Source organism: Mytilus californianus, unplaced genomic scaffold (genome assembly GCF_021869535.1).
Source record: "Mytilus californianus isolate M0D057914Y unplaced genomic scaffold, xbMytCali1.0.p SCAF_5, whole genome shotgun sequence".
In the NCBI taxonomy this organism is placed as follows: Eukaryota; Metazoa; Mollusca; class Bivalvia; order Mytilida; family Mytilidae; genus Mytilus; species Mytilus californianus.
This window is the reverse complement of record NW_026262701.1, coordinates 81,327,019-81,352,828: the sequence shown is the minus strand read 5'-3', so window position 1 is coordinate 81,352,828 and position 25,810 is coordinate 81,327,019. Positions and strand designations below refer to the sequence as shown.

At 32.1% G+C, this 25,810-nt stretch overlaps 1 protein-coding gene across 1 annotated transcript; it reads right to left on the bottom strand.

Annotated features, from left to right (window-relative positions):
• Window positions 1–9,787: 9,787 nt before the first annotated feature.
• Window positions 9,788–18,263, bottom strand: LOC127702778 (uncharacterized). The gene is made up of 2 exons (XM_052207080.1): window positions 17,321–18,263; window positions 9,788–11,569 (listed from the first exon to the last, which is right to left on the bottom strand). The coding sequence occupies exons 1-2, from the start codon at window positions 18,209–18,211 to the stop codon at window positions 9,956–9,958; spliced, it is 2,505 nt and encodes an 834-aa protein (XP_052063040.1). The 5' UTR covers window positions 18,212–18,263; the 3' UTR covers window positions 9,788–9,955.
• Between the last annotated feature and the right edge of the window lie 7,547 nt (window positions 18,264–25,810).

Here is a 25,810-nt window from a genome sequence, read left to right as displayed (position 1 = left end):
CTTTAAAGAATTTTTACAATCCGTGAAATTTTAATCTAAAGTCAGTGGTGATATGCAAGCTTGAAACATTTATTTTCTAAAAGACCCCAACAAGGGCATGTGAATAAAAACACTAAACTAACATATAATACATAAATATATAACATGAAGTATTGAGATACCATGTACATTGTATACCAGCATTTAACAATAAACTTGTAGGAAGACAAATTATGGTGAATTAACCACAGATAGTATGATTTTATCAAATTTAGCAGTTTGATAACAGTATCAAGATCATCGTTATTGAATAATTCACCATATTTCTAAGACATTTGGTTTATACAAATAAACTTTAGTAATGAAGATTTCAGACTAAGATTGTAAAACTGGTCAATACACATTGTTTGACTACCTTAGGGACTTATCATTTTTTACCTAGGAGGGGGGCTGGTCAAAATGTAGGGGTGATCAAGTTTTTTTTCTGTTAGTGGAAAAGGGGGGTTCAAATGTTTTTTATAAATTCAAAGTGTGGGGATCAATTTTATATCAAATGAAACATTTGTAAACTTTTGAATCTTTGAATATATCCTACATATCATTTATATCAAAGGTAAGTGTTTTGCATGTTAAAATGTTGGCATGTATAATAGAGGGGATCACTTTTTTTAAATGTTTTAAGGGGGGGATAAAATAAAAATAGCCCCCCCCCCCTTCCCAGGTAAAAAATTATTAGTTTCTTAGATAAACTAACATTTTTTGTACAGAGTGTGACACCACATATATTCAGACAAACTGCAATCATTTAGAATTTTATCTACTCAAAATAAACTGATCACATATACCAGGCTTAAAATTGTGTACGCCAGACGTGCGTTTCGTCTACAAAAGACTCATCAGTGACACTCGAATAAAAAACAGTTAAAAATGCCAAATTAAGTACGAACATACCCATTTTTGGAAATATATTTTTTGCAAATCATATTATATAATATTAGTACAATGTAGTAGATATTTATTCTGTTTATTACATATAATTGTTTCCATTAACATTTCTTTCTGGCGTCTTTTCGTTGACAAGTTTGCGTTGATCGTGATTATCGCATCTTAATAGCATAACCTTCTTGAAGTATATGGTTTAACCATGGGGTGTTATATATGGTGTCAACAAGCAAGCGGCAATCACTAGAATATGGTGATATGGCCTACATCAATCTATGTTAGACGTCATGTCATTGTTGTGACGTAGGAAGTCAAATTTCAGTTATCTTATTTTCATTTAAGCATCTACACACAGTGTAGATGCTATTACAGGTTCATTTGTAAACAAGGCAAAATCTAAGTCCTTATTGTAGTGTCTTTCCCTCCTTTAACATTATTTTGAATCGAATTTAAAGACGGAGATAACAATGTACATACACAAAAAAAAATCAATTATGTGATAAAAATAGATATCATTCAAATGAAAAAATTCAAACACACCCGATCTTAATACTTACACAAACATCAAGCACATGTTTATAACAGAAGTAAACTCATTTAACTTATTATATAGGTAACGCCTGAAGCAACTGAACTCTTCAAAAACATTCTGTTAATCTGTCGATAACTTGGATGTTAAAAATTTACTGTTAAACTGGGCAAAGGGGGACAACTATAATCACATCAGCACCCGTGTATTGGAATGAAGCCTCGGTTTGTTAACTGAAAGTACCCCATATGAATATTTGTGACGTCAAGCATTCCGGAATGGTATGTTGTTGGGAAAATTTAGATTTCAAACGTGCATACAAAGTGCATTTACAAATTAAAGAGAGAAAATTTTTCACCTTTAAAAAGGTGAGAGAAAATACCAAGGGCCATTAAGATTGTTGAAAATGCTAAATGTAAATCACTTATCAATTTTCAGAATGAATATCGGGATATTATGTGCTACCCAGGAAGAATTTTGACGAGTGTTGGGTGTGTGCCATTATTGCAGACGACAAGAAACCTGGGCTATATCGTTTCTCTTGGATTGGCAACAGAATTAGCGAGCGACATTATTGAAACTGTGCCATTTTTGAAATCAGTCAAAACAGCTTTTAGAAAATATTTGAAGAGTCTATTAGATATAAGAAAGGTTAATTTTACGTCATCAATTTATTGGGCAAATTCAAACTGTGCAGAAAACATTATATGGCAAAAAGATACTGAATTGAGTATAAGTGTGTATCAAAAAATTTTGATCTTAGACTATGTTGATAGATTAAAATTGGAGCGAATACTCATATCAATTTACAACAGTAGTTTTCTGGCTGCTCATAACAATAAAAACTATACATTTAAGGTATTTAAGAATGTTGAAGCGCTAAGTATCGAGAGCTATAGTTCAACAATGGGATTCGTAAAATCCTGTTTTATCAGAGCGATAAAAGAAGATTCGTATGCGTATTCAAAGGTGAACAGTCTCCTGACATGTCAACAAATAGAACTGGAAATGACTGAATTCAGGATAAATTCGCTTAAGTTAACTATTCTGGCAAAAACAATTGAACTGGATTATGATGAATTTACTATTATGTCTTCTGGTAAAGCCAGAATATGTCTGGAAACATTTAGATATATATTTATTGTTAATCCAAAATTAACGTCTGATCATGATGTAGGGCAGATTATTCAAGTCATTTTTACTTGTACATCTCTTGTTTGTTTGGTAATTACTTTTATAACTTATTGTATATTCCCTTCTTTAAGAACAATTTCTGGTAAAAACAATATGTGCTTAGTATTTGCCATGTTCCAAGGCCATTTTTTCTTTCAATTCCTATCAGTAGGGTCTAGATCACAAACAGTATGTATAATCATTGGAGCCTTATTACACTACTTTTTTCTGGCGATTTTCAATTGCTTGAATGTCTGTTCCTTTCATATGTATAAAGTCTTTACTTGCAAAACAGTGATATCTATTTCAGAAAACAAACGATTAATACTATACATAGTGTATTCTTATGGAATACCAGTTGTTATCGTGTTGTCAAACATTGTATTTACATATCTTTTTTCTGAACATATATCTATTGGATATGGTGGTGACATATGCTTCTTGAATCATCATATATCATTCATTTATACTTTTGTGGTTCCTATTAGTATTGTTTGTAGTACAAACTTGTTTTTCTTTACAGTATCAGCCTTTCATATCAATAAAAGACCAACAATAGAGAATGAAGGACAAATGAAATCCAACAGAATGCATATGATAATTTATCTGAAATTATTTTCTATCACATGTATTATCTGGATATATCAAATTATCAATACCTTTCTACCAATGTCTGAGTTCTCAACAATTATGTCAGTATTGAATGATGTACAAGGTTTATTTATTGTTTGGTCCTTTATTTGTAACAGACGAGTTCTCGATTTGTATGTGAAGAGGAGGTTTAGATTTAGGATGCATGTAACTTTAACTGACAGTCTGAACCAACCCAAATTAAGCTCAACAAGTACTGAGCTAAATGCAATCTCAATACAGAGAAGAAATCAATAAGATTTGATCTCATGTTGGAAATAATCTGTTGAAAAAACTTTAGAATATAATAGATGACGCGTTTTGTAGTCGTTTCATCACCGGAAATATCTTCAATTACAGTCGCCTTTGTGAAACAGTCATTTACTATTTAGTTCGTATAGCCTGATTTCCTGTACTATTCAAAGTTTTAAGAGGAAAGATATAATGTAGTTTGATAACATATTATTCGCCAATTATGTTGCCAATCCAAGAGAAACGATATAGCCCATATATAGTAGAAACATTCTTAACTTCGTTAAGACCGAACTAATTATCTACATTTTAAGATATATCTGGAATTTATGTTTGTAATAGTAATTGTTATTAGTGATTAAAAGCTTATCTTGTCCTAAGTTTTATTTTTACTTATCCCATAAGAGTTGGGCAGTTTTCAAAAATAAAAACGATATTGCATAAATATTGAATTGTTTCCGAAACTGACAATGAATTTTAACAATTATCTACTTGCAAAGCAATGTAAATGGTTTTACGTATTGAGGCGTTTGTCCACCTTGACTGAAGACACCATTGTAATAAAATACAAAAATATTCTGTCCGTAACTGATATGAATCTAATATTGAGGAAGTAACGATAAATATCACAAATAATATTTTAGATGCAGCTGACAAACAATATCAGACAAAATATTCCACATTTGGTAAAAAAAAAACACAACCCCTCCTTTCTTATCACAGGAAAAAGAATATAATACACAAATTAAAAATGAGATTTAAATGATAACAATTAGTTTTTTCTCGTGAAAAAAATCTTATTGTATTCTTATTCTAAACAAAGTTTTAAGGAGAGCAACACATGATCCCTGGATCCTCATATTACGGATTATTCTTATGATGTAAAGTTACACCACTCTCCAAGGTTTTCGGAGGGTTGATCGGTCACAAACATGTCTAACGCTTCATTCTTTATGCGTCCTTCCTAGGCTATGAATATGTAATCATGTGGTTGTAGTTGGCTGCTCTCTGTCATATTTGTTTGTCGTTTATCATGTTTATGTTGTAATATAAATCTGCCGTTGGTTTTCGTTTTTTTAATTGTTTCACATTTCGTCATGCCAAGGCCTTGTATAATAACTGTGTTCCATGATCTTAATGGATATTTGTTTCTTTGACAATCATAATGATTTTTCGATTGTTGCTTTCTTAACATCCAGTGGCAATTATTTCATGTATATTCTGGACATACATGCATGTGCAACAGATCTTTACCATGTGTTCGTATGTTGTGTTGATACGCCACTATCTCTAAGAGGGGATGGTGTGGAGAACTCAAAATCATGTATTCTTTGTGTGCCTGTCTCAATCTTGGAGCCCGACCTTGGTTGTTGTCTGTTATATCTGTTTTTCAATCATTGTTGTAGTATAATATTTTTAAATTGTTACACATTCTGTGTCATCCGGGGACCTTTAAAGCTTACTATACAGTATGGGTTTTGCTCATTATTGTAATTTTTCACATCTTTGTCTTAATAATATTCAACTGCCTAATATGAATCTGACTGAATCTGTTGAAATAAAATTTAGCTCAGAACTGCTAACAGCCATAATTAAATAATATCGTGGAGATATCATCATGAAGGCGACTACATGTAAATAGTTGAATATCCAACGTACCCACAAATTAACTTCCGCTGTCGGTTGATAGATTTCCTGTCGTGGGGTAATTGTTATAATTAATCACAACACTTCAACTATATAAAACCTATATATTATTTTCCAAAGAGGTAGCGTCGGAAAAGCAAACCGTTTTGTTTTATCCGTTTTACGTCATAAGGGAAACTCATAAAATACCAATAATATCATGTCATGTATCAACGTTCAACAATAACTTATAAATCTTATTTAAATGTCAACACCATAGAGTATAATAAATGTACACGAACATGCAATGGAAACATTGATTCATAAATGAACCACTACATGGATATTTTTTATGCAGTAATGATTACATAGCGTAGAAGTTTCATACGATTTCGTTATTTTGATTTCCCGCTGCATTTCAAAAGTTATATTTTATTTCCGTATAAAATGCAACATCTGTATAAATCAGAAGATGTGGTGTGAGTGCCAATGAGACAACTCTCCATCCAAGTCACAATGTATAAAACGTTAACAATTGTAGGTCAAAGTACGGCCTTCGACATCTATGACTGCATGTGCTCTCCATTACAATTTTTAAACAATGTATTGAAAAACAAATAAAAGGCTTAATTTAGTCGACGTAGTTGCATGATTGTAGCATAAAACAGTTATTATAATAGTTGAATCTTTCTTTTCGTAATTTTATTTGGTTGTAAAAGCTTTGAACATGCGTTCATTTTTAATATGAAGCGTAGAAATGTGCCTCGATCAACGCGTTTACACCCAATAGAATTACAAAAAAAGCTTTTAATTCTTAAATGTTATTCACGTTTTATGTTTGTATTGTATCAATCAAAGGTCTTGTTATATTATCTTTTATTTTACAGCACCTTCTATAAGTAGTCAAAATATGATGTGTCATATTACCAAAACGTAGCCAGTCAAACATTTTAACTGAGTCTGAGAGCAAAACATATTTGTGATAATGGTTAATACATAAATGAATACAATTAACAGCATAATTTGGACAAATTTGTCATAGAGTAAACGAGTTTATGCCAACCTTGATTATAGATGCTTTCTTATTTCTCTAAGGGTATCTAACATGAAGATGACTTTGCGTATTTATTTGATATACTCTGAATTATACATGTTATAGATGTCTCTCTCTGACCGGTATTACTGACAAAAGGCGACACTTCTAGTCCATAGAGAAGCATACTCATGATAATTATCCTTGTGGTGGAGACATAGTTATAATATGTTACTGTATATGAATGAATATACAATTTTCCTATATATAAAAAAAAGTACACTAGACAGTTCATTATAATATGTTTAATATGAATACCATGTTGGTTATCTTAATGCAAGTAGCATACATTCATACATAAAACAAAATTTTGGTAAACGAATTCATACAGCAATCCAACAACACAAATACACAAAGAAATAAACCTGTTAATTTCAGATTTCAAAGATGCAATTTTGAATTTCGTTTTTCGAAGAATCGGGTTCAATATATAAAATTTCTGACAATGACGCCTTTTAGTAACGATTATTTCACTGAGGTTGACGCTAAATGTGGAAGTGTGTAGTCATGAATGACGGATATTAAAAAGTTTGTTGTATCTGTTCTAAAAATATAGGTATGACAGTTGTGTACCTCTTAGTCCAGTAGACAGAACTTTGATGATTAGATACACTTCATCTTAAAGGAGGATACTTAAACCATTTTATTATAATCTGAATAATTTATAAAATAACATTCAATCCTTTAGTCCCCCCCCCCCCCCCCCCCCCTTTTCTGTATTTTGTTTTCTTTTACATTTTCACTGTCTTCGATATCCTTGTATATTTGTCCATTAAAATATATGTCTTTCTACATTTTGTGTCGTTACAAACCTGATGATATCCATGTTATTCAGGTATTTATAGCGTAATGATGTTTTACTAAACATATATAGACTGAATACTCATTTTCCGCTAAAGTTTGTTTTCAGTGTTTTCTTCTTAACAGAACTTCTGAAAAAAATCTCCTTTATAATCGTTCCACAGTAACCAATAAAACTAAATGAGAAATGTATACAAACAATGCAATTTATTCATTTACACATCTAGAGTTTGCTCGTGGAGATTGGTTTAGTTTTTTTCGCATGGTTTTCACGTTTGATATCGTATGGTATTAGTTTTACCGCAAGTATGATTTCTGCTGTTACAAACACTTAATTAATATTATACATTTCAACTGAGACAGAGACCGTAACATTAGTAGAGAAATGATTACAATTATGGCGTAATTTGTAGAAACTTGTCAAATGTTAAACGATTATAATCTAAAAAGCACTTTGTATGAATTTTTATTTCTCTAAGGGTACATTCTATTTATATCTATATTCATTTACTTCACTGTGAAGTGTGCAGTATTGATGGATGTCTCCCCTTGATTGATATAATAGAAAAAAAAATTTTTTAATCCACAGAGGAGCATAATGTATGTGGTAAAGAATTAATAAAAATATCAATGATAATTATTTAATAATGTTCCGAAAAAATCAAAAAGATATTCCATAATAATGTTTGAATTTGAAAAAAATGTCTATGAAATAGTTTAGTTTAAACATATTATATTGTTCAAAAGGACAAATTGACCAGACACAAGTTTTCCTACTTCCTAACGTCTTCTCCATACATAAATATAAACATGAATAAATATTACATATATCATTCTTGAACAAATATGTTTTTTCTATGAGATAGCAACCGACCATCACAAAGTACAACTACTCACATACAAATGGGAAATCATATAAAACAAAATTAATTCATTTATTATTTCATAAAAAAAGGTTTGAGATTGATAAAAAAAACGATAATTTTAACCGGCTTTTTGTGTTCTTACAAATTGTAAGTTCTGGTAGTCATGGTAGTGATGCGGTTTATAACTGTCTAACTCATAGAACTCCTTTACTGTCTATTATCTAGGGATTCACTTAATCTAATCTGGACCATTACACAACATGTAATTAAATTAGCAAATTTCCTGTCTTGGCGTTATTATGAGTTTTCTCTGTAATTTACTAAAAATCATGACTACCAGTAAACTTTCTTAGGAATATAAATATAGAAAAATACGTAACCGAAATGTTGTATAGTAATGTGTTTATGAGTATTGCAAAGTATTTTATCATTTATCAGGACTGTTTTTCGAATTGTGCAAAAAGCAAACCAATTGTTTACCGATGGCTAATGAGATTAAACGTTAAGTTACTTAGCCTTAATGACTCTTTTCAAAAGTTATGTAACTTTGTAAATGTTTTCCCTTTGTGGGTGTGTAGTGGGTTAGGGGTTGGAAAGGGGGGACACCGTTAACATATGCAAAACACTATACAACATCTAGAGTTTCACTCGATTTAAGTTTGTAATTGGTATCTCTTTTACGCTCAGCGAGTATTTCATTTCTGTTTTTTTAAACATTTTGATTAAAAAACGATATGGGATAAACGCTAATTATTTAATTCCCCACTCTACTTAAAAAAAGGGGGGGTATATAGTTTTAAACCCGTCTGCAAGTTTGTCCGTCAGTCATTTTTGTTTCCGGATACTGACATCAATACATTATGTCGGATTATACCTAGTATGCTTAGATATGTGGTCACATAAAATAAGGTGAAAATCCTTATTGAATGTGAGGTCACTACGTCCAAGTTCAAGGTCAAAATTACTACAAATAGACTAAAAATTTAAGCAGGAAACTTGTGGCCGCATGTAAATTCAAATACTACATAAGAAATTGCAACCATACTTGGATATGTGGTCACATATAAGGATAGGAAGCTTAAGATCCCTATGGATTTTGAGGTCGCTTTGTTCAAGGTCAAGTTTAAGGTCATAGTTACTAAAAATAGACTAAAAGCTATTCGGAAAATTACTACACATGAGATTTCAACTTTATTTGCATGTATATATATGGTCACATATAATGGAAGCGTATTCCTATTGATTTTGAGGTCACCAAATCGAAGAACTAGGTCAAAGCTTCTAAAATAGTTTGAAATTTTGTACAAAAATGGGTTTAAAATTTTTATCAAATGCTACACATGAGATTACATCCTTAATTGGTTATATGGTCTCATATAATAAGAGGAAGATCCCTATTGATTATTAAGTCCTCCTCCCTATTGATTATTAAGTAACTAGGTATAAGGTCAAGGTCAAAGTTACTAAAATTGATTTTTGTATCACAACTGCCTGAAATCATGACCAAAAAGGATAATATCTTTTAAAAAAAAAACAGAAAAAAACTATGACATATGGTCATTAAAAGATGGTGCGCTTCATGTAAAAAAGGGGTACGGGCAGGCGTTGGGTATATAAGCTTGCCCACTAAAGTTCCGTTCTTTAATTAAGACAACAACCTAGTAACACAAGATCTGACAAAATAATTGACCACTACGCACCAGATATGGGTGTACATGTTTTAAATACGACAAACAATTATTTCTTTTATAAATAGCTATATGTATGGTACAATACAATCAGTACTTATATATCTAAAGAACAATAAATGTACATAAAATGTAAAAAGATATTTCACATCAACAACAGTATAAATAAAGAGATGCAGTATGTATGACTGCCAATAGACTCCAGCAGAGACGAAGGAACGATTGATTGATTAATTGTTGGTTACTTAACGTCCAGTGGCAAATATTTCATGAATGTTCAGGACGAACAAATGAACGATGATGCTAACAACCATATTGCACCGCATGGTAGTATTTCTTCAATAATTAACTACATTCTGCTACGTTTAGTTTATGTTTATAGCGCACTGCTACTTAATCCGGTGGATGCTGTACGTCTGCTCGTTCTTGTCCTGCTGTATCCACTAAAAGACATCCTAGTTTTATCATACAGACTGATCACACGTTTGTTACAGACATACGAAATGAATATGAACACACCTTGTAAAGCGTTCAAAAGGGAAATAATCGTTGAAAAGGCTGAGACTGGTAGGAAAGAATCGATAATTTGAAAAATCCAAGTAATTCCAGTTATAGAAAATAATTTCACATACACGGTGAATTGAATTTGATTTAGTTTCATCTGAAAATCGTTTTTCAATTTTGGCCTTTTGGCTATTTTATAAGTTGTCGCAATGAAGAAGAAAATATCTGTACAGCAAACGAGACTTATCGGAACTGCGAATGTAACAACGTATGCGATTGGTTGGTTCAGAAAACAAATTCGACCTCCGTATCCAATTGACGTAACGCTTGATAAACTTCTTGTTATAATAATATTTGATAATACAATTATAGCCGGTGTCCCATAAGAATATATAATGTAAATAACCAGTCTAGATGTTTCGGATATACGTACGACAGTTTTGCTTGTAAACACGCGGTACATATGGAAAGAACACACACTGAGACAACCGAAAGTAACCAACCAAAAATAATGTATCAAAACACCGATCACTTTACATCCAATGTCGGATTTTGTACCAAATTCTACAAACTGAAACAATAATTGCGCACAAAAAATTGCAAACACTAAACATACATTGTTTTTTCCTGGAAGTGTTCTCAAACTTGGAAAAATGCAGTAAGTTAAAAATGTTAAAAATAAACATAAAAGCGATATGCAGGTGAAAACCATTGCCACTATGTTCCCTACATCAGCAGAATTGAAATGTATCCTACTTGCACTCAAAGTCTGCAGACGATCTATGCATATTCTAGCTTGTCTAGGTGATATCAGAATGTACTCGTCTCGCTCAATTACAGCTTTTCTTGAAAGAACAGTTAATTGTAAGTTTTTTACGTTTATATTGAATTCTGTATAGTTTAACTCGATTTGTTCACAAATCAAAAGTTGAATCACATGTGAATGAACGTATAATCTTCCTGTGTACGATTCCGATGTTTCTTTAGTATAGCATTTATCAGTGAATTGAAATCTTGAAACTAAAGTCGGTAAATTGAAAGCATTTTCATCACGATGAATTAAAAATGGCTGCTGGAAATCATTGTATGTAACATTAAATGTTGATCCTAACAATGAAACAAGTGTTTCCTCCGTCATTGAACGGTTGACATAATCCTGAATAAAAAACTTGTGATAAACTAAGACCAAAACAGTAATTCCTTTGCCTAATTTGTTAGGTTGACTGTCCGAACAGTATAGGTTGGAATAAATGATGGAAGTTTCAAAGTCAATGAACGACAGCCACAAGCGATTCTTTAGAAAATCTTTGAAATATTCACCAACTGACTCTAAGAATGGCATCGTATCATTAACATCCGAAACCAAAATAGCTTTTAATCCTGCATATAAAATGTATCCCAGGTTTGCTGTTGTTTGGAACAGAGGTGTACATCCTGTGTCGATATGCATTCTACCAGGATAACAAAGTATATCACGACATTCATTCTGAAATGATCAAGTAATGGTTAAGGTACGACCATTTCAAATTAAGGAGAATTTTTAAAATGAATATTCTGAGATCAACAAAATACCATTGTCCAATACAGAATGAAAATAAATATATAACACAAAAAAATTCAGGAAATAAATGTGTACAAATTTATAAAACTAAGAAATACTCGAAAAAGTTGAAAATAATGAATACTCCTTCAGAAAAAAATCCTCCTCCGCCCTTTTCAGGCATTTGATATCGATTACAGATCTTTTGATAGTCACTGTTGAAATTAGCCTCAACTATTCTAACCTAAGGGCAATTACGTCTTCTGGCTTAGTATATTTTATTGACGCTTGTTTATGGTTGAAGACCGGATTTAACCTCAAATATCTCTTTGTTATTTGAGTTGCAGTCTAATTGTCAAATATCTCATTCTTCCTTTTATTAATATCGTGGTTAATTGAAAATATAATATAAAGTTTCTGTGCACGATTTAAGAAATAACAGTACTGTTTTTGAAAAGCTGAGGAGTCGCCTCGGACGCATGACATTTATAAAGTGTTGTTTTCAATTTTTGCCACTGTCAAATCCAGATTGATGGTGGCAACTATTCAAATATAATACCGTTATTCCTCTTCAAATGCAATACTCTTAAAATGTTCAAAATTAAACATTTCAAATATACCGTAGACGTCCACTACGATTGTTCACTGGTGTATCCAATGACTCCGACCGTCAACTGTGGAATTAATGGCAGACGTCATCCAATCGAAATTGGCGTTACATCCCTAATCGCATTAAAACTAGCAATGACACTTTTCTTATTGTAAATAAAGGGTCAGGTACATAGCAGACTTATCAATTTCTAACAGCCTTATATAATGGACTGTATCTTATGACATGCATTTTTCAATTTACCTGGAAGCATCTGTGTACAGAAAAGCCATCATTTTTCAAAGTTGAATGAATAATTGCCTACTTCCTAAAAAATCACTGTTCGCGTCAAACTAAGAAAGTTGGTGAAGACTGTAATACACTTCAAAGATCTTTTAATAATTTTGGTATTCATGGAATCATGTTTGCTGCTAGTGACAATTTTGATACAATATTGTTAAGGATGTTCGCTCTTTTTGTTTTTGACTTTTTGTCAGATATTCGGAATCCTCTGTCTTTATATAAGTAGTGCCATTAAAAAATTTCCCCGCTCACCCGTACTTTTATTTTCATAATTTTATTCCATATAATTAAGAAAAATAAAAAAGCCATTTCTGAAAATCTTATAAAATCTTTGTCATTTTTTCATAGTTTTCAGTAGAAAAAAAAGGTGCGATGTTAAATATATAATCAAAGTACTGAAGTACTGAACATCGTATACCCAACTATATCAGTCATATTCAGGACCGATAACTCTGTCGATAAATATTGGCGGGGATATAATGTTGTTGAAATGTATACACAATACCATCTTTTTGTACACAAGTTAAAATTTCAATTTCGATTTTTTTTAGTGCCTGGATTTTGCTTAAAATATTAAATTGATAAAATAAATAACAAAAATTAAAATCATATGCAATGAAATCTCGTTTAATTTTCTATGAAATAAAAAAAAATCTATTTAATATTAGATTTGAATCAGAATATTTCTTTAAAGCAATTATCGTGAAACATTAATATTTGATTAATTTTTAAAGCAAAAATCAACTTATTAAAGAATTTTTCATAATATATATATTTTCATAAAGTTCTTTATGATATATATTTCTTCTGTTGTGTACACGGGGAAGTGAATATATTTATTTGTACGTTTATGAAAACTTTTGTATATCACAAAATCTAAACTCTGGAAATGCATGTATACACAGGATGTTAATGTCACCTGGTTGCTTTTGGTTTGACACGATTCTTTAATTTTACACTACCTGACAATTTATTGTTATGTAACATTATAACCTAAGTCAGAGTTCACCTGTTCGTCAAGGGACATTAGTTTTTAAAAGGTATATAGAATATTTATCTATAATAATTGTTGGGCATTATTTTTTTTTCTCTTGGGACGAAAACATTTTTTTTTCTAAAAGGAATATATATATTTATACTTTTCTAAATAAAGATAGCTATACATAAAACAGGGGAAATACCTTAAAAAAAAGGAGCGAAAAATAATTTTATTATTAATTTCAGTGTTAATTATTTTCTGGGAACAGTATATCTTGTATATCTGTCAAAATAAATGTTCCCGTGTTAATTTTTACACTTCACACTTGAAATAGTTTATTTTTCATCAAGACATTTTGAAATCAATCATATCGAAATATCATTTAAGAAAATAACAGAAACAGCACAAATTCTGCATGAAAATACACGATGATTAAAATTAATGCGATATTTCCAAACATCCGCCATTTTGAAAAAATCCCGAAAAATCACTTTTTTAAATCGATGTGGGACGTAATTTGCTCTAAAATTAAATTGTTTTAAGTAGAGTATTTCGCCGGATATATGTTTAAATATACTCAATCGATTTGCAAAGTTTGACTTTTATTTACGGAATTTCTCAATTTGATGTACAAGTAGACATGGGTATCGGTAGATTTAACATTAAGTCAACGGGGAAATGACGAGAAAAAGTGCATTTTTTAGGATTCTCCAGGGACGTAATTTAATCAAAACTTAAACTGTCAGGACCAACATTGTTTGGTAGAAATATGTTTGAATATGAAGGATTGATTTGAAAAAGTTAGAAAACGGGTCAGATTAATGAGAAAATTGAATTTTATTGAAGCACCTATGCAATTTAAATGAGACAAAATAATTCAAAATGGCGGCTCGCTATACGGTCACCAAAGTCACGTGATGTCTTACTTAAATGGATATGGGATGACCGCAAGTTGTTGTGGATAGTCACAAGCACTTGTCTCAGAAAAAAAATCACATCTGTATACCTGAAAGTGAGGTTAATGTACAGATATATATTTTTTTCTGAGACGAATTCGTGCGTGGATGATGAATAAATGACAGGGAATTCAACGTCACCGTAATAACTATTATATTGTAGTGATACAAATCAGTATATTGTGGTTTGTTGTCATGTATATATTATATTAATGTTTGCATATAACAGTTACATGTATATATAATTTTCATCCATTTGTATATCATTCTATTCCACTATTCTAATAATAGTGCAGTGCAAGTGCATGGTGGACACTCTTCGATTTTTCTAATAAATTGGATTTGAGCAGGCATTCATATTTTCCCGCAAAAAAGCTGATTTATATTGCCGCAATTTGTGCTGTGTACATACTATTTTTTATTAATATCTTTTAATATTTTAACGCAACAAAGACATTATAAACCCTTATTTAATTCACCTTAACTAATTTTATTTTTGAATTATATTCTATCATATTGTAAATATAAAGATATCCGCTTTTTCTGTTAAGTAAATATTTTAGAATTGCTCATCCGATAAGTGGAGTGCTCCGACTGTAAACGGAGGTACATACCTGAACAGAACAGAACAGAACAGATATTCTTCCGCATGCCTTAACACAATTTTTCTGTACGTGTTCATAGATCTTATCAATGATTTTTTACTTATATATATATTTCTAACGACAAAACATTTTCATATTAATATTTTATGTTCTAAACAAAAATATTTTTATGAGTATTCATTGAAGAAATGAATTTATAACAAGCGATAAGGAATTATGTTATTTTGCACTCGATAATGTCCGCGTATATAGATCGGTTACCAGTCAAACATGAATGTTACGTAAGTAGAAATCTCGTCGGCAACATCGGAATGCCCTCACGGTCATCGCGGTGTAAAAATCTAGAGAGAATCATATACTGCCAAATTTTAAATGACATATTAACAAGGACACGGACCATTAATTTTTTTTCTGCTTTTTTAGTTCTGTTATTTATATACTACATTTTTTAAAATTCTTCAAAATAGTTTGTTATTTTGAAACAGAGCAGCGAACATCCTTAAGGAGAAGTTATGACAAGACCACATATTTGGCTGGTTTAATTTTAAAATGTATTTTAAAATATCTATCGAATAACATCATTCAGATATTCTGACGGTTATCCGCATTCATGTTTTTTTTAATTTAGACTTGCATGTACATGTATGTTTCCCTAACTCTAATATTATCGTAGTATATCGTCATTAATATCATTAAAACAATTATAAAATCTATTGGGTATATACAATACATTTCAGTTTTTATAAAATATTATAGATCAATATATGAAAGAAAATACTTGTAGCAAAAAATTATATCAGTGTCACGTGTCACGTGTTTAAAACAAAATCACGAGCTGGTACTCTCAGAACCAAATCTTTGTGAAAGCGGTTAATCAAAAAAATAATGATCTCATCAGAATACGAGTAAGTATTTAATTTGATAACTTTATAGTGTTAGTTTGCTGTAGTTGTAGTTTTGATATGTAAAAGTTGCAAAAATGGCAATGTGATCCGCGCCGAATAAATAATCGTCCCTCCTTACAATTGGAAAATGTACGTCAAGTCATGTAAAAGAGAATATACTGTTACTTACAAGAAATAATATCTGACTTGCGTTACAGCTGGGTGTATGTCCTTTGTGTTTTGGGGATTGCTTGTAGTTCGAAAGCTCAAATATAAGTCTAAATGTCGGTGGCATGAATTCTGTCTCTATAATATTAACATATGTTTCGCTTTGTGTTCGACCTGCTATTATGTGCGTAACTTCTTCTTGGTTACATATTTCACAAAACTTGTTTTTGTATGGTGCAATGTATTCAATGCTTGGCATACTCAAACAATACTCCTCTGTGTCTTTGTCATAGTTCTCCCAAAGACCTGTAGTGTTACATTCAGAATATTCTACCTTGTGTTTTTGTTCCGGATTACACATTGCGCAAAAGACACTCATTTTTGAATTGTACAAATTCCTAGGCATATTTACATTCTCACAAGCAAACTTTATATCCTGGTCGCCATGCATCCAGTTCCCGGAAACATTACAGTGTTTGTCTTCTCGGTCTTCGCAGTTAACATTGGTATATTCAGATGGTTTGTATTTTACAGAACATCCGTTTTCTTTTAAAAACCGAAAATAGTCTTCGAATGACAAAAAGAAAAATGGCGGCAAATACACATTACAACGAATATTTAAGTCCCACATGGAAATAGAATTTAAAATTTGTGAATCGGACTGATTAAGTCCGTCACTACACAAAGCACAATATATGTTTTTAAAATGTGTATAACTTTCAGCAATCTGAATTTCTACTGGTAGAAAAGTAAAGAATTTGTTAATGTCGCTTATACTACACAACTTTTCCAACTTCATGCTCATGGATTTAGTGCATGTATCAAAAACTAAATATCCGTTCTTCTGGTCAGAATATTGTGGATCAGTACATGTAGTCGATTTTTGAAAGTACTTGTCTATACAACATCCTGATTGGAAGTAGCAACTATCGCTGCAATCGCAATCGGACAACCTCGAGAAAAATGAATAATTTTGACAAAACACAGGAGAACCAGTAAATGCAAAATATTGTAGCATTATACTTGTTTTGTTCAAATTGTAGAAGTCTTTATCTTGAATTATTTTTATTTTTTTCGTTGCTTTTGTTTCAGGGTTGGTATCTTTTATATACTTCGTTCCACTATCAATAATCGATTCAAGGTTTAAATCCAAACTTTTTAACTGAAACACGAATTCACTTTTATTTTTCATTTTTTCTTCAATAAAGTATACTAGTTCCTTAAAATGCATGTTGTGTGTTTTATTTCTGTCATTTATATTACATAAATAACAGTAAATATTTTTGAATGGTGTTGTTAAAGGACTGTGTATGTTATTTAAGCATGCCTTTTCTAAATCAGCACTGAAAGCTTTCCATAAACCTGTCGCATTGCATTTCGAGATAACTTCACCTATAGTTAAATCATTTGGCGGATTACACAGATGGCAAAATACATTTTTGAAAAAATAAAATTTATTGTCATAAATTCGGCATGCAAAGTCTATATCAGCATCATAATGTTTCCATGTTCCTGAAACATTACATTTACTTATAGCATCATCCCGTATAGAATTATCTTCACATGTGTTAATATGAAGTCCATAAATTTCTGCGCTTGAATAGAAAATGTCACATTTCTTCTCTTCGGCATAGTCGAATATTTCTGAATAAGAAGAAAGAAAATTGAAATCGGCAAAGTAAGCACACTGCATTTCTATTTTCCACTGATGTATATCTCGGAGAGACTCATTGTGGCACACTGAACAATGAATATTTCTGTAAGTAAGTCCGCTTTTGTTAGAATATACGGGAATGTTTTGAAATTTTTTAAGAAGGCTATTTGACATTTCGCATTTCATTTTTGTTGTATTGTCCGAGGACACAGGACAATGACTGATCATTGCTATTGATTTTTCGTTCGGAATTGGGTTCAAATCCAAGAGGCTTGTTTCTATACACGATAGACGAAAACGAAAGTAGTGATCTGGGCAACAATTCTTGTGAAATATGCATATATCATCACATATGCATTCTGGACAATATTCTCTAATCATTTCATTAGTGGAATCAGACCTTTGTGGTCCACAAACTTTATTCCCACATCTTGCTCTATATGCATTCATAACATACGAAAGCTCCAAGCAATATACGGAGACGACGGCATATGTTGATATCAACTGTAACTTAGTGGTTTGATGAAAACTTTTCATTTTAAATCTGAAAAAAGAGAAAAAATATTTGAATATACCAATAAATCACTTTCGCTCTACATGGTGCCTCGGAAAAGCATTGGTGGATACAGATCTTACCCCCAAATTTTTTTTTAAAAATACACTGGAACCTTAAACTACAAACAAATGAAAATAAGCGTCTCTATACTCGCAGAACTCTAAGGTCTAGCGTTGCCAAGAGCTATGCTAAAGGACTATTCAGATATCATCAAACATTGTCCTGTCTTTGTGGTGATGTGTTTTTTAAATTTTATTTAATCGGATATTGGATAATTTTAATTGCGTACTCTTGTAACGTAATAAAATCCAGTCATCAAAATATCACCAGAAAGCAAAAGATACGCTCTTCCCGTTTCAAGTTCGACTAAAATATTAATATTGTTTACATACAATTAATCTGTTTCATCAATCAAAACAATATCGGAAAGAATGCTAAATGCTTCTGAACCGTTATTACAGCTGTACTATGACGCTACAAAGTCACAGAGCGACACGTTAGCGTGTGTTCATGGACCATGACGATATTAAAAATAAAAGGAATCGCATACCTTCAAATAAATTGAAACATAAAGTTTTTTTGATTATCGAAATTTTAAACAAACGAGGTTAATATTTGGAACCAGTTGTTGGCATGATACGGGTTATGTTCTTCTCGTATAATTTATAATGGCATGATACTAAATCCCTAACCGGAGGGATTGTGGTTGATTTTCATATGATGAAGACAATCTTTCGATCAGTTTAGTTGAGTTCTGGAGCTGGCATATCAGTAACTGCTAGTAATCCTTGTTAATTTATGTTGACCATTATCATTTTGTTGAGTTTCTTCTGTTACCTATTCTAACATCGGACTCGGACTTCTTTTGACCTGAGTTTTGATGTGCGTATTACTGTGTGTTTGTTTATTTTGGGTTCATTTGTATGTTTCAGAATTAAGTGTGGCTCCCGTTTTGCTGAACTAGTATACATTATTGTTTAGATAGGGGCCTGCTGAAGCCCGTCTCAAGAAGCGGGATTTTTCGCTGCGTTGAAGACCCATCGGTGTCCTTGGGCTGTTTTCGGCTCTTTGGTCGGGTTGTTATCTCTGACACATTCCCTGTTTCTGTTCTCTATTCTATTGGAATATTTGTCATATATCGGGAAGCGCATAGTTTTTTTTCCACTTGTACATTTTTAAGGGTTCACTGGGTATAGAAATATGGTCACCTGGAATTATCCTGTCCAGCTGTAAAACCCTTACTGTGTTGGATGTAGAAATTTACAGCCACGTTAAGTCGGTTTTGGGACATTGAATCCGATGCATTGTTTCGGATGAGTGCCTCTTCATGGTAAAAACCATCCCAACAACCTTTTCAGAGATCCTGTCAGAGTTTGCACATTTGTCCGAATACTGTTTCGTAAAACAATCTCCTGGTGTTGAAGTAAATTTTGAGATACACCCTGGGTATATTTCCCTTTACTTTATTTAACATTGCAATATTAAAGTCATTATTTTCATAGTTTTTTTAATCTGATAAAACTTCATAGAATTTACGGAGAGCGGGTACTCAACGTACAAATTTGAGTACAGACGTCAAGCTGGTGTTTAAACGCCCCTCCCTATTCATATATTGATTTTTGCACAATTCACATCCCTTAAATATATTTCATAGGAAATTTCGAACCCATTCATATATTTCCCAGCTATTAGCTAGACAAATGTAAAGCAGGAAAAGGTCCGAGGGAGTGCTGTTCGAATAGAGTTGTCTTCCCTTGCCTTCAAAACGTTAATAACTGTTTATCTTCTATTGTGTTTTTATGGGGGTCGGAATCTTTTGTTTGTAAACTTTTGATATCTTCGTGCATTAAAGGGATTCTATCTTTTTTCAGATAAATGGGGAATTCTACCTCACTCGTGTGATTCCTTCTGTAAGTGTGTCCCTCTTTTTGGACACTTGTTCCTTCGAGGCCAGCCGCTGGTGAATAAAATACAATGATGTTTCAATAATTTAATCCAAACAGCAATCTAAATCGAAGTGTGATATTTGATCTATCTATTTAAATAGAAAACTTTATTTTTAACAGATTCATATTAATAAAAAAATCTCTATTATAAATTTAAGTTAAGTTTTAAATATCTCACTTTATTTATTAAATCAGAAGATATATTCTTATTTTAAATTAAATTAAAATAGTTTAATATTAAATAATTTACAAACCTGGTGGACAAAATACAATGTTGATTCAAAGATTTCTTCAAAACAGCAATCTAAACTGATGTGTGATACGTATGTGATGTTGGAAGTTTTCGGGCTTCCCTGAACTGTTTTATTCACCTATGTAATTTCAGCGTCAATTTTAAATTTTCTTAAGTTACGTTTTATTGGTCAATTATTCTTTTTTATGTTATAGATTTATATGATTGACACATATTTTATTTAGTTATGTAAAAGCAATTAAATGATGGATTATCAAAATCTTTACTTAATTAAAAGGATTATTTTAGTGGACAAAGACACATTTTAGTATCCTTTTCCTACGTCAAATTACAGAACATGCATTGGAATTCTTTCAGAAGATGACAGTTTATTAACTTGATTTCTCAACGTCAGTTTAACAGCTATAAGCAAAATAACTCTAGAAATTATATTTTTAATATGTTTAGCTATATCAGAACCAATAGACGAAATTATCTATCACTTAATCTTACGACATCCATTCTGTCTCAAAATGATATCAATGCAATATATTTCAAGTTTAATATTTCACAATTTTATTTATTCATTTATTTATTTATTTCATTTAACTTTATTTTACTTTTATTTTCCAACAAACAATTTTCCTTCATTTATATACAAACAATATGTACGTGACATCTTAATTTGATAGTAACCACACGGGATCATTCATTTTAATTACATAAACAGATCATTTCACAGTTTTACATGATATAATCACACTTACATGAATCATTGTTGCAATTCTGACATTTTGTTGTCAAATTTCAGAAAATGACATAATGTACCAACATATAAATGCTTTAAAATCATGGCTCAAAACCGTAATTTTGGTAAATTTGGTAAAAAAATATTCGTTAAAAAAAAAATAATACGGACGCGTATTCGCGCCACACAAACTTTTTTTATTTTATAGTTTTGCGTTATTTCGCAATGGTTTGTGGTATATATATATATTTTTCAGCGTTTCGCAGTATAGCGGAAAAATACTGTCTTAAAGTTTCTATCATATTTTGTATGGGTCAATGATGTATGATTTGATAGGTCAGGTGACCTAACGTTTTGTTATGCTAATTTGTTTTTCGCGGGTTCGTGGAAAAATTGTCTAGGTGGTCATTCTAGCCGTAGACATCGTACAGTTAAAATGTCGGAGCCGGTACAGCTAGATTCTTTGATAAAACAACGTGTGCAAGAAGCTGTTTCAACCGCACAGAATGATATCGTTCAACACATGGACAGGATTATTAAAAGCAGTTTTGACGCTTTCCAAAAGTCGACGAACGAAAATCAACGACAATTATCAGAAACACAACTTGCCAAGATTGAAGAGATGAATTCGGACAATTACGTTTTCAAGAGAAAGGGGAATGAAGAACAATTTAAAGTAAACTTCAAAGTTGCCAACAAGATGAAGGAAGCTAGATGTTTTCTGAGGGAAGACCCGGAGAAAACCGGACAGAACCAAAAAGCAGCACAAAGTATAAGTGAAGGTTTGGATATTTTACGTCATAGACAAAAATTAGTTAAATTGGCAGACCAATCCGAAAATGGCTGGAAAACAGTGACAGAATATGAAACTCATAGTCTGGCCGACGACTCTGAAGATGAAAAACGAATCATCAGAGCCGAAAACAAAGCTGCACGGAAAATTAAGAACGAGAAACAAAGTAAACAGCATAGATCAACCCCTTACAGTACCTCTCAATCGTCGAGATTTAATTCCAACGCACCTAGAAATAATGTTCAAGTTCAACCCCCAGGGAAATGTTATGAATGTGGTATTCCCGGACACTGGAGGGTAGACCATCAAACTGGTGCTTTTGGTGCAGCAATGCAAAGAAACAAGAATGACAAGATAAGTAAACATGTAAATAGTTTTGATAAAACTGTAGACAACTTTGATAGTTTTGACAAAAGCACAATTTCAAATGAGACGCATTCACAATTCGTCAAGCTTGATAACACATTTAAAAGTACAGTTACAAAGGTGAACTCTAACGATTCGCCGGTAGACAGGTTACGCAACGCTTACACTTATTGGCAAAGTATAAATGCAAACGACTATATTTTAAGTATTATTAGAGATGGTTACAAAATTCCGTTTTATACAGAACCTGAAAGCTGTATTTTAAGGAACAATAAGTCAGCACTTGATAATTCAGAGTTTGTTGAATCCGAGATCACTAAGTTAATAAGTCGGGGTTGTATATCTCAAGTACCCGAGTTACCTAAAGTAGTCGATCCTCTCACAGTTGCGAGGAATAAAGAAAAAAGAAAAACTCAGACTAGTTCTTGACTGTAGGCATATAAACCCCCACTTACACAAATTTAGGTTCAAATATGAAGATGCCGTTGAAGCTAGTCATATGTTCGAAAAGGGGGACTATTTATTTACATACGATCTTCGCTCAGCATATCATCATATTGAAATATTCGTAGATCAAAACGTACTTAGGTTTCAGTTGGTTTCATGAACATGAAAAAGTAACCAAAAACTACGTTTTTAACGTATTGCCTTTTGGTATAAGTACAGCAGGATACATATTTACTAAGGTTGTTAGATGCATTGTAAAATATTTAAGAGATCAAGGATTACAGATTATAATGTATCTTGATGATGGCATAGGTGGGGCAAGTGAAATTAGTAAGGCTAATTTCTGTAGCTTAACTGTACGTTATGCTTTAAGATCGGCTGGTTTTTTAATAGCCGAAGAAAAGTGTGTTTGGGAACCAAGTCAATCAGTTACTTGGCTAGGTTTGGTGTGGGACATGAAAAATGGTAAGGTTTATGTTACAGAAACTAGATTGAATAAGTTGAAAGATACGTTGAATGTGATTATTCACAGGTTGGGAAAAGGTGAAATAAAAGTAACAGCCAGGTTTTTGGCGTCCATTATTGGACAGATTATTTCTATGCAAGGGACAATGGGCCCAGTAGTACGGTTGCGTACAAGGAGTATGTAAGATTGCTTATTGTATAGAGCAAGTTGGAACGCTCCTGTGCTTTTAAATAGCAGAGCATTAGATGAAATCGTTTTCTGGAAGGAAAACGTAGCCATACTGAATGGCAGAGATTTGAGTATAGTGGAACAGTACTCTTGCATTGTTTACAGTGATGCCTCCGGTATAGGTTTCGGAGGGTATGCTGTTAGTATCAGTGACACTGAAGTTATGGGTAGTTGGAACTCTGTGAGAGAGTTAGAAGCTGTATATAGAGTTTTGTTGTCATTATTAGTAACATTACAAGGTGAAACTATTAAATGGTATACGGATAATCAAAATATTGTTTACTTTATTAAGCAAGGCAGTAGAAAGGGCGATCTACAATTAATCGCTATCAAGATAGCCAATGTATGTAAGCTTAACAATATTATTTTGTTACCACAGTGGGTACCAAGAGACGAATACACTAAGGCTGATCAGATCAGTAAAAGTGTAGACTGTGATGACTGGGAAATAGACACAGAGGTGTATTCAGTTCTAGATAATTTGTGGGGTCCTCATATGGTAGATCGATTTGCGTCAGATTATAATACAAAATGTCAGGTCTTCAACTCTAAGCACTGGTGCCCTAATACTTCAGGTATTAATGCTTTCGATCAAGATTGGAAAAGCGAAATTAATTGGATTGTACCACCACCGTCACTTGTTTCCAAATGTATTCAAAAAATGAAACAAGAAAAATCTATCGGTACACTAATTGTTCGTTACTGGATGTCAGCTCCTTTTTGGCCAATTTTAAACGTTGGTATTGAAGGATCGCAAAAATTTGCGAGTTTTGTAAGAGACAGCAGATTGTTGTCATCAAGTGTAGTTATGAGAGGAAGAGGGAGGAACGGATCATTCGGAAAGGCAGATAAAAATTTCACTTTGTTGGCACTTAAAATTAGATTTTAGATATTTATTGTTTTATTTGTTTTTTAGGGATCGGGTTAAAATGTACCATTCAGAAAGAGATTTCACAGTGTGGAGCGATTTCAGAAAATTTCACTCAACTTGGCGGAAAAATGGAAGAATTTTTGTTACATTCACATAGCAGCAACACCAATAGTAAATATTTTTATTCTTTTAAACGTTTGGAACAGTTTATATCTAAAGAAGGAGGAAAATCTATTCCCGCTTCTCCAATTCACGTTGCGTTATACTTAACTCATTTACTGGATAAAGGCTCGTCTAAAAGTGTAGTGTAATCTGCCGTTTACGGGATCAAGTGGGCGCATAATATTCAAGGAATTCAAGATCCGACAACAAATTCTTTCGTTGTGAACTTAATGGAAGCTGCAAAACGACAACTACACAGACCGAAAGTGAAAAAAGATCACATTACCATAGATGTTTTGATAAATTTATGTTCTAAGTACACAGATTGTAATGATTTACTTGTTATACGAGATTTAACTATGATAATTTTATGTTTTGCTGGTTTTCTTCGTTATGACGAAGTAAGCTCTATTCGTTGTAAGGATATAGTTTTCAAAGACGATCATTTTTCTATCAAAATATTTAAGTGTAAAACTGATCAATATAGATTAGGTGGTGAAATTGTCATTTGTAAAGGAGAGTCAATTGCCTGTCCATATTTATTATTGAAAAAGTATTTTCAATTAGCTATGATTTTTTCTGAATCAGATAATTTTCTATTTAGACCAATTTTCAGATCAAAACAAGTTTGTTCATTAATATATAAATGTAAACGGTTAAGCTATACCCGGGCTAGAGAATGAATAGTTTCTAGGTTAAAAAGTATTTGTCCAGATTTAAACATTGGTTTGCATTCTTTGAGAGCAGGTGGGCTACTGCAGCCGCCAATTCTGATGTAAACGAACGTTGTTGGAAACGACACGGTCGGTGGAAAAGCGACACTGCTAAAGATGGTTACGTGGCTGATTCACTTGATCATCGGCTTTAGGTTACGAAAAAACTTGGCTTGTGAATGCCTAGGATTTGAATTTTATTTTTTATTATGATTAATGATTTGATTAGTATCTTGCATTGTATTCATATTGCATTTCTCACGCCCGTTCTTTGTTTTTCTAGTCTGTCTACACGGCAAAATGCATATTTGAGTTGAGTCTAATTTAGTTGGCCAAAAAATTAGTGTGTAGTTAGGACATATATTTTTCAGCGTTTCGCAGTATAGCGGAAAAATACTGTCTTAAAGTTTCTATCATATTTTGTATGGGTCAATGATGTATGATTTGATAGGTCAGGTGACCTAACGTTTTGTTATGCTAATTTGTTTTTCGCGGGTTCGTGAAAAAATTGTCTATGTGGT